The sequence below is a fragment of the Myotis davidii genome, unplaced genomic scaffold (assembly GCF_000327345.1).
Source record: "Myotis davidii unplaced genomic scaffold, ASM32734v1 scaffold188, whole genome shotgun sequence".
Taxonomy (NCBI): domain Eukaryota; kingdom Metazoa; phylum Chordata; class Mammalia; order Chiroptera; family Vespertilionidae; genus Myotis; species Myotis davidii.
In genome coordinates this window covers 173,728-184,574 of record NW_006299270.1, presented here as the reverse complement: position 1 = coordinate 184,574, position 10,847 = coordinate 173,728, and the positions used below count along the sequence as shown (strand labels likewise).

The window sequence follows — 10,847 nt, the reverse complement described above, 5'->3', positions numbered from 1 at the left end:
GTTTTTAGACATTTTCTGTCGATTACACCAGTGTTTTTCGGCATCAGAGCGACGTTTTTCCAATAGCTGGTCTTCAGATACATTCTGTCACAGGCACCGCCTTCTTTCAAGATCAGACACGCACTGCTCTGCAGACATTTTCTGTCAATAACTCTGGCATCTTTCGGCTGCAGATCTACGTTGTATCAACAGTTGTTCTTTAGACATAGTCCCACCTCTCTACTGTCATGGTCTGAGATGCAGATAAATGAGAGTCCTGGCTGTCAGGCCACTGAGAGCTGTCTGATCAATGGCTGATTCTGGCTGATTCTGTGGGGTTGTACTTCCTCCTCCCTGCTGTCACTTTTCTCAGCTGTGATGAGGAAGCTGGGGTGACAGGTCACACTGTCCCCGGAAGCCTGGGTCAAACACTGGAGGGGCAGTTGGGGGCGTGACTGGTGGTGAATTGCAGCCAGCCGGGATCTCCCCCAGCAGGGCCAGTTGGGGGCGTGACTTCTGGCCACCACTGTGGTTGCCAGACCAGCCCCGATTCCCGGCGGGAGAACCTGTTGGAGGCTGACAGCAGGCTGCTGGCGGGAGAGCCGGTTGGGGTCTTGGCCAGTAGGGGACAGCTGCGGTCACGCCCCGCCAGCCCTGGGTTGGGTCGCCCGCCATCCAGGTCACAGATAGCAGGTCTGGATGGCGGAGGGGCAGGCAGGATGGCGTTGTCCCATCCTGCCTGCAGTATGCAAATTAGCCGCCATCTTTGTTGGCAGTTAATTTGCATATTGCCGTGATTAGCCAATGGGAAGGGTAGTGGTCGTATGCCAATTACCATGTTACTCTTTTATTAGATAGGATTATTGAATGTATTCCCTATGCTATAATTTATATCTCCAAGACTATTCTGTAACTAGCGATTTATATTTCTTAATTCCTTCACCTTTTTCACCCAGCCCCATAATCCCATTCCACTCTGTCAATTGTCAGTCTGTTCTCTATAAGTCTGAGAAAACTGCTTTTAAAATAAATTCCAGAGACCTTTAGATTTAGTGACTCCTGATAGATAGATGATTGATAAATAGAAAATAGATGGATGGATAGATAGATAGATAGGTGATAGATAGAGGTAGATATAGGTAAATGTAATAGAAATAGAGATATATTTATATCATTGACTTTTCCATGTCTGCCTATATCTGTCTTCCTATTGTTCTAAATAATGTTACACTAATAATGTTACAGATTACACTAATAATTGAATTACATTCAATCTTCCATTTCTTTAATGTAACACATATTTTTGTGTAGCATACCGTGATGGGTGAGTATGGATCTCAGTGTCTGGTATAAAGTGTTTCAAATCACTGTATTTTTAAAAACATATATTTTTATTGATTTCAGAGAGGTAGGGAGAGAAAGAGAGAGAAACATCAATGATCAGAGAGAATCATTGATCTGCTGCCTCCTGCATGCCCCCTACTGGGGATCGATCCTGCAACTGGGGCATGTGTCCTGACCAGGAATCAAACTGTGACCTCCTGGTTCATAGGTCAATGCTCAACCACTGAGCAACACCTGCTGGTAAAAATCACTGTATTCTTAATTTTATTTTTTGTTACAGTTGTACATGGTTTCCAAACTGATTTTTGTTGTTTCTTTTTTAGGTTTGACATTGCCGGGAATGGATTAGTTGCTTTTCTGAATGCTGATGGAGTTTATAGTTCAAGGGGATTTGTTGATATCAAGTGGATTTGCAGCAAACCTAGATTTTAATAGAGAAAAAAAACTGGGAAATGACTACCACAGTTTGGGAATAGACTAGCACTGGCTGGATAGCTCAGTTGATTGGAGCATTTTCCTGTACACCAAAAGGTTGCGGGTTCCTGCTCAGGACAGATACCTAGGTTTCAGGTTAGATTCCAGGTGGGAACACATTCAGGAGGAAACAGAATGATGTTTCTCTCTCCCGTCTCCTCTCTCTCTCTCAAATCAATAAACAGATACTCAGGTGAGCATACAAAAAATAACATGAAAAACTAAAGTTATTTTTCACTTCTGAGGCTGTGAACGTGTGGCAGGATAGGAAGAAGTTAGAGAAAACTCCCAACAAGTAAAATGAGGAAGCTGGAGGGGCATCATCCCATCTAATAAAAGAGAAACATGCAAATTGACCATACCCCTGCTACACTGACAAGCCACACCCACAAGCCACACGCACCAGCCAATCAGGAGTGAGTATGCAAATTAACCCAGAAAATATGGCGGGTTAATTTGCATATGCAGACACCCAGCGGCCTAGGGACCCAGGCAGCTCAGAGCCTGCAGGCCCTAGCGTAGGCCTTGAGCAGCCTCGATCCTAGAACAGCCTTGGCCACACCTGGCCTGCTGGCCTTGCGCCATGGGGGAGGGGGACAACAGAGGCTTGAGCAGGGCCAGAGAGGAGCCAGGGGGCCCTGCCCAAGCCACAGCATAGGCTTGATCAGAGCGAGGGGCCCTGCCCAAGTCATCACAGAGGCTTGATTGGAGTGGGGGCGGAGTAGGTGGTCCTGCCCAAGCTGTGGTAGAGGCTTGATCAGAGCTGGGGGGCCCTCCCCAATTCACATTGGAGGCATGAGCAGACCCAGAGAGAGGGGGTGTGCCAGCCTAGGCTTGCCAGCAGTCCTGCCTCTGTGGGTAAGCTACAGGGGAAACACCTTTTCTAACAGCTCATTAGTTAAGCTCCCTGTATGCCACTGGTAATGTTCTTGGTAACTTGGGTAACAAGAATTCAAAAAGCTGATCTAGGGTTTTTCCACCTCACTACTGGAGGAAAAAATGAAGGGCCGCTGCTGGAGGGCTAAGAAATGTCATATCCTGAGGTGAGGATAAAAAAAGAGAAAGAAATGTCATATCCTATGAAAGACACATCTTGAAAATGCCTAAAGAAAATTGCCATTTTTTCATGGTGAAGGGACTGGAGTCCGTGTTGATGAAAACACCTTGGTGGCTGCAGTGGCTGGCAGTGGCTGCCACAGCAGGGTGATGGGGCTGGCACCTTCCCCTGATCAGCCGGGTTGCCTCCCACAGAGGAAGGCCAGACTGCAGCTTAGGCCTGCTTCCAGCGGGCCTAAGCCATCAGTAGGACATCACCTGAGGGCTCCCAGTCTGTGAGAGGGGGCAGGCTAGACTCAGGGACCCCTCTCCAGTGCGCAAATTTCGTGCATCAGGCCCCTAGTAGGAAGATGAGCCTCTCAGTCATCTCATCAAAGCCCCCACCTGCAGGTATGATCAAAGGGAAACAGTTTATTTCAGAAAAAACTCCTGAGGTGGTCACAGAAATCAAAGCTACAACCCGATCAGTCCAAGATGAAGGAAGCATTGTTTGCCCACCCCTGAGATAGAGTAATAGAGATTCTAGAGAAAAAGGGAGTATCTAGGTTATAGGGTAAACACATACAAACAAGTCCTTTATAAATATCTTTAATGGAGCTTAATTTCTTCATTTAGTTGAAATTTTCTGATAAATGATAAAAGGAGATTTTTATGAACCCCACCCATCATTCCTTTTATGTAAAAGCAAATACTTGAACTAATCCTGGCAAATGTCAGCATGTAATCAAGTATGGGCATATTACATCTATGCATCATCATGTTGCAACCAAGAAAATTTGAAAATAATAATTTTTAGACACTATTTGGGCATTACAGGTAGATGTGTTAAATTTGGTTCATTAAATAGGTTTTATTTTTATTGTTGGTTCATGGTTACAAGTTAATTTTGTTAATTGCTTAGCAATTTAGAGTAACTTATCCATCTTTTTTTTTCCTTGAGTCACAGTTGATAGGATATAAATTCCTGATGATTTAGAATTAACTATACACAACTTCTTGAACTTAAATAACTACCTCACTTATAAGGTGGACACAAACTTTGGTATTTATTTTGTAATATGAATGTGTTTTGAATAAATGAGAGGAAAAATTAGAAATTTTACTTTTTATAAAATTTCAGTTAGAAAACTAAGGGGATAAGACAGTTCTCAATATATTTAAAATAAATTTAATTAACGGAGGATAAATTTTAAAAACACACTAAAAACAAAATTTTATGTTACTACAAATAGACAGATTATGCTTACAACATCTGAATACTTTATTACCAGCTGAAAGTTTTATTTCTTTTTGATAAAATTGAAAATAGTCAACTTTGGGTAAAAGCCCACCATGAAGAAAAAAATGGCATATCTGTATCTATGTGCCTGGTCTATTATCTTACCAAATGCTCAGAAAGAGTTAGAGATCAAGGAATAGAACACCCATGGGGATTAGGCAGGATTAGAAAAAGATTAAATTTAATTATTTTTTAGACATTAAAACAATAAGGAATTCTGTTTTCTTGTCTAAAAATAAATTAATATATTTTTTATTTTGAAGTTTTATTTCTGTACAAAATAGTTTAAAAATTTATATTTGAGTGAAAACAAAGTAAGTTTATCTAAAGAAATGGATAGTCACTGTTAACATCCATACACATTTCTTCCACTTTCTTATTTAAATGCACAGGTTTGCTTTTATTGTTCAGACAACATCTCTCTGACAAATGCCATTAAATTTGGAGCCACAGTCTTCAGAATACACTTGATTTCTTGTTGTGACAGCACAGCTCATGCTATCAGTTGGTCCAATCACTGAAAAACTAGGAGATAAAGGGCAGACTTTATACAATTTATATTATTTATAATGATGATTGTATTTATTAAAGTCTTCTCCAGCCAAACTTGTACAGGTAACTCCCCAGCAGACAAAATGTTGCCAATGATTGTATTTGGGCACTCTTGATTTGCTTGCCGGTCAAGCTCTCCCCTGCCCCTTGAATCTCCAACCAAATGTCTCTCTTATTGGAATAGTATCAGCACTGAAGCTCAAACTCGAACACTAGAAGCATCCCTGTCTCTTCCTTCCCTCTCCATTCTCGCCTTAAGTGTATCAGCAAGTCCTGTATATTCTATCCCAAGATAAATCCTCATATTTATTCACTTCTAATCCAGGCTACTGGTACCTACTTCTTCCATATCTCTGGTCATGGCTTCTAAATGAACTTCAGTTTCAATTTGGTTTCTATATTTTCCACATGGCAGCATAAATACCGTTCTTTAAAAGGTAATTGGATGTTACAATGGTAGTTTTGGTAAAGATGTAACATATTAATGAGAGTTACAAAGCAGTAACATAGAAAAAAAGAATGACTTTTTAAAGTTAAGTAAAACTGTTTAGATAATGTTAACTTCCTTGTTTAACTTCCATAGTGTAACAGGACTAGGAAAATGTGCAGTTAGAATATTTTTGGAGAAAGCTACTTTCTTAACAACGTTTTTAGTTACTGATTCTTATTTAAAATATAAAAACCAAACACTATTATAACCATCTGCACATCATTTTTGTTAAATAATTAAATTAAAGCTTTACAAGATGTGTTACCCTAACAATATGTCAGTTTTCAAGTAAAATGAGCCTACATATGTTTTACTAATATTTTCAAAGATTATAATCAAAGTAAGTCCCAAAAAAGTGAATAGTACCGGATGCCTTAGTTTTACATTCATGAAAGATGATGGAGAATAGAAAAATAAATATCCAGACTGAAATAACTCTGACTCCATGGCTTTGCTGCAACTTGCCAGGTCTCAGGGGTTCTAATAGTGTAACGTGCAAAGAAAATGAGTGTGCGTAGGAGAACCGGTGAATGTATGTGACACTTAAGAATGTTATATCGCTTCTCGACCTTCTGGCTAAGATCAAGTGAAGAATGCTAAAGCACACTTCCATGTGTTACCTTATGTTGTTCACACAAGAACATTGTGAGGAAAGCTTTGTTCCTCTTTTCTTTTCTTTTTTTTTAATATATTTTTTGATTTTTTACAGAGAGGAAAGGAGAGAGAGAGTTAGAAACATCGATGAGAGAGAAACATCGACCAGCTGCCTCCTGCACGCCTCCCACTGGGGATGTGCCCGCAACCCAGGTACATGCCCCTGACCGGAATCGAACCCGGGACCCTTCAGTCCGCAGGCCGACGCTCTATCCACTGAGCCAAACCGGTTTCGGCCGTTCCTCTTTTCATACAGATGAACAAATTGATATTAATAAGTTTGGAAGAATTTTCTAAGGGCAGAATTTTAAATTATACTTTCAAATATCAATTCAAGAAGCATTTCTAACTCTACCATATTTCTCAACATTATTTAATTCCTACCTGTTCCTCCTCCCCCCCAAAAAAAAGGGGGAGACAGAAAGAAGAAAGGAGAGAAAAATAATTTTTAAAAAAGGCAGGTAAGAAGGAAGAAAGAAAAATCTTGAAACTCAAGGAAAACAGCATCATTACACCATCCCTTTGCTTCAAATCACTACTTACTTTTTTAGTTCCACAAGTGGGTGTTCATTTATCCACATCCATTGCTTTCCTGGGGATATAATGTATAATCCAATCCAACTAGGAAATCCAGGTTTTAAACTCTTCTGTATGAATTCCTAGAGACAAAACAGTATATTCACTCATTCATTTATTCAAAAACATGTCAATGCCTTCTATAGAGTACGGTAATGTGCCAGAGTAAGGTACTTGATAAAGAAAATAATCATTTCTTTCATAAATAATAGTGGTTTTTAAATCATAAACAATAGTAATTATATTAGGGCTCATGGATGTCCAAATCAATGACTATAAACCACCCACACTTTTTTTATTTTATTTTATTTTATTTTTATTTTTATTTTTATTTTTATTCCACCCACACTTTTTAGAATTGCACCTAGAATTTTTCCTTGGGCACTTAGACCCTGTTTTTGACTCCTCACCAGCTCTTTCAAATTGTGAATCACGGGCAAATGTGCCTGAAGCTTTGAACAATCACGCTGACTCTCATTCCAAGTTTTAGAAAAATTTGAAAACTTGTAACACTTCCCTTCATTCAGCAGCCAGTCATTTGGGCATATATGATTATTTCCTGAAAGAAAATGTATGAAGAAAAAGTTAAGTAAAGTCTACAGTTAATAAAGTATGAATAGTATCTAATGTGACCGACTGGAAAATAGACCTTTACCAATTCAATTTTGTGATTAAAAGGCAGCTCTGCTAGTAGAATAAAAATGAGATTCATTCATTCATTTGTGTATTTTCAGTACTGGGGGCAGGGTTTTGGGTGATAGGGTTAGAAAGAGCAAAGCTTGTGAATTCTGACCTCTATAGTTAGAAGAGAAAAATGTATAATATTTTGATTATTATTAACTGAAAAAGTAAAAGCCTGTTGTTTAAGTCCATCCATTATTTGATTCTAATTCCTTTCTCTCAAGGTTTTCTTTACAACTGGCACTTCATTTCTCTGAGATTACTCACCACCATCATTTCTTACTCCATTTCATTGAGCACATATATCCTCCTGTGTTTTCCCTTTATACTGTTCCCTTAGCCTTCAGTAGTTTTCCCTTCATTTGAATAATCTAAGTCAGTGGTTCCCAACCTTTTTTTTTTGGTCATGCCCCACCTAAGCATCTCTAAAACCCTGATGCTCACCTCCCCACCCGTGACATATCATTCTTATTATTCAAAAGTGAACTCCTATTCATGTGGAGGAAGCCTAAAAGGTCTTTAACTTGGTCTAAACAAGCTTCAAAAGAACATGGCATCCATGAAAGAGAAAAATAAAAGAACAAAAGGACAGTTGAAGTACTGAAGAAGAAATCACTAAGAAATTATTAAAAAAATATGAAGTGATATGAAAAAATAGCAAATAAAGTTTCAAAACATACAATAGAGAACTGAAATGCATAAATATGTCACAATATATGTTTATATACTGTATATGAGGATCCTAGAACCATAAGAAATGCAAAAATTTCTCTGTTAATAACTCATTCTCGAATTGCCCCCCTTAAAAATTAAATTGCCCCCCTGTGGGGCATGTGCCCCATATTGGCAACCACTGCTCTAAATTAACTTATCTCTTAATGTTCAATTGTACTTCCACTTCAAAAACAAAGCCTTTATATATGGTGTATATATACAAAGGGATATTATGCAGTAATTATAGAGAATGAAATCTTGCCATTTGTGACAACATGAACGGATACAGAGGATATTATGCTAAGTTAAATAAGTCAGGCAGAGAAAGACCAATATTGTATGGTTTCACTTATACGTAGAATCTAAAATCAAAATAAAACAAAACTAGATTCATAGAAACAGACCAAAGGGATGGTTACCAAAAGGAAGGGGGTGGGTAGATGGGTGAAAAGGGGAAAGGAAATTTAATAAAAAATATTGTGATAGGTTTTCAAGGTGACAAATGATTACTAGAATTAGCAGGGTGACCACATTGTAAGGTATAAAAATGTTGAATTAACCAGTCATAATTTCAGCCACCTTGAAGGCATAACATTTAGGTATCATTTAGCAAAGGATGGATAATCTGTTTTACTAAAATCTACTGATTTAAATGCTAGTGTTTCTAAAATGATCTTTTACAGCAACATCTGGACTAGTGTTAGACCAAATATTGGATAACATGCATGGCCAGGTCAGGTTGACACACAAAATTAACCATCACAGCTGGTTTAAACTATACTAGATATTCTATTACATAGTTATCATATCACCATTTGAAAGTTTTAAAAAAAAACTTGATATTTAATTTGCCTAAATTTGTATGACCAGTGGTTGAAATTTCTTGATTCAAACATAGAGAAGCACATTACAGATGAAACCAACCAAACAACAAACAAACATTACCTGCTAGGCTGCTGATGTTTACATTCTGTGAGAAATCCATTTTTTTATCTGTACTCAGTGCAAAGAAAAAATATAATGAGTAACACTTAATAAATAGCAATTTAGGTATATGAGAATAAAAATACTAATATAAGATAAAAGACATGCAAATAAAAACTCAAAGGCCTTATCTTATACTAGGCTTCTATTCCTCTCCTTCCTCAGAATTAGCCATTTTTTAATCATATCTATTTTTATTACTTTGAGTGCTAATCACAATTCTAAATATTGCATTCATTCCTTTTTTTAAAATGTTGACAATATTATAGATCCCCCACCCACACCCCGTTCGCCCACCTCCACCCAGGTTTCCTTTTCTCCACATCCTGGCCAGTACTTGTTGTTTGTTGATATATTAATGATAGCTATTCTGGCAGGTTTGAGGTTGTATCTAATTGTGGATTTAACTTACATCTTTCTACTGATTAGTGACATTGAGCAATTTTTCATGTCTGTTGGCCATCTGTGTGTCCTCTTTGAAGAAGTGTCTATTCAGGACCTTTGCCCATTTTTTAATTGGATTATTTGAAAATATAATCCATACTCACTTGAAAAGTTCCTGGTGTTAAGTTGTATAAATTCTTTGTGTACTTTGGAAATTAATCCCTTATCAGCTATATCACTGGCAAATATGTCCTCCCAAGCAGTGGGGTCCTTTTCATTTTGTTGATGGTTTCTTTTGCGGTGGTGAAGCTTTTTAGTCAAATTTGTTTATTTTTCCCTTTATTTTCTTTGCCCTAAGAGATGTATTGGTAACAATATTGCTGAGAGATGTCTGAGATTTACTGCCTATGTATTTTCTAGAATTTTTTATGGGTTCACAGCTTACATTTAAGTCTTTTGTCCATTTTTATTTATTATTGTGTATGGTGTAATTTGATGGTCTAGTTTCATTTTTTGCACCTTTCTGTCCAATATCCCAAACACCATTTATTGAAGAGACTTTCTTGACTCCTATGTATGCTCTTACCTCCTTTGTTAAAAATTAATTGACCATAAGGCGTGGGTTTATTTCTGGGCTCTCCATTGATCTATATGCCTGTTCTTATGCTAATATCAGGCTGTTTTAATTACATTTGCCTTGTAGTATAGTTTGATATTACATATTGTGATACCTCCAACGTGTGTTTTTCCTTCTCAAGATTGATGAGGCTATTCTTAAACCTCATACCTACTTTTTTTGTATATTATTTTTTGTTATTTCTTCTTATTCCAGAAACTCCCATTTTATTATATCAAGTTTCTTCAGCTTCTCAGTTGCATTATTTAGAAAACTGTAGAAACCATGCATCTATGCATTGGTCTGGTTGTTTTTTAAAAGATTGAACATGTAATACACACATTGAATACCACTTAAGGGTGGGGGGAGATGCAGAAGTCCACCTAAAAGGGTTTTCAAATACTCCCCCCTTGTTTTAACTAGCACATTAATACACTTAAATTATTGTTTTTCAAAGTAATACGAATAAGCACATAATAAGTCAACTTTTCACTGGAAGCTGTTTTTTTTTAAAGATGCAGAATAAATGCTTATATTATATTTGAGTGTTTCTTAATTTTTACTAAATTTAAAATAATTTTGTAACATGACATATGGCTAGAAAGTTTAATTTACCAATTTTGGACTACTATGTGGAGCTGGTCTTGATTTTAAGAAAAATTAAAGATCAGTTTATCTACTAAAGTAGGGGAAATCAATAAAAACTCCATACTCACTTGAAAAGTTCAGGCCAATCACTGTCATCAGGTAAATAAGGATCCCGATGCATCCAAATGCTACCAAAATGCCATAATAATGTACATGCAGGGCAAAATCTGCAACATTGGTTTGTTTTTTCATTAATTTTAGAACTCTTGTGATAACTCACTTTAAACACATTTCCTGTCTTTGTTAATTGTTTGGTGATATTATTTATAACTTAGCATTATTTATTAAATTGTATGTTATATAAATATATACAATTTATAATGTATAGTATTATCTGTATTGCATATTACTATATAAATATAATATAACTATATAAAATTTGTATTGTATATATAACATAACATTATAAATAATAT

General features: G+C 37.0%; 2 protein-coding genes across 2 annotated transcripts in view; one reads left to right on the top strand and one right to left on the bottom strand.

Moving 5' to 3' along the window:
• The window catches only part of CLEC2A (C-type lectin domain family 2 member A), a 17,636-nt gene extending 15,521 nt beyond the window's left edge, over nucleotides 1–2,115 (top strand). The window contains exon 4 of the mRNA XM_015571183.1: nucleotides 1,647–2,115. Within this exon, the coding sequence (XP_015426669.1) occupies nucleotides 1,647–1,755 (109 nt within the window). The 3' untranslated portion in view covers nucleotides 1,756–2,115. The remainder of the gene's footprint in view (nucleotides 1–1,646) is intronic.
• A 2,266-nt stretch (nucleotides 2,116–4,381) lies between these two features.
• The window catches only part of KLRF2 (killer cell lectin like receptor F2), a 19,567-nt gene continuing 13,101 nt past the window's right edge, over nucleotides 4,382–10,847 (bottom strand). The window contains exons 2-6 of the mRNA XM_006774814.2: nucleotides 10,500–10,598; nucleotides 8,745–8,792; nucleotides 6,815–6,963; nucleotides 6,372–6,487; nucleotides 4,382–4,657 (exon numbers count right to left, since the gene is read on the bottom strand). Of these exons, the coding sequence (XP_006774877.1) occupies nucleotides 4,540–4,657; nucleotides 6,372–6,487; nucleotides 6,815–6,963; nucleotides 8,745–8,792; nucleotides 10,500–10,598 (530 nt within the window). The 3' untranslated portion in view covers nucleotides 4,382–4,539. The remainder of the gene's footprint in view (nucleotides 4,658–6,371; nucleotides 6,488–6,814; nucleotides 6,964–8,744; nucleotides 8,793–10,499; nucleotides 10,599–10,847) is intronic.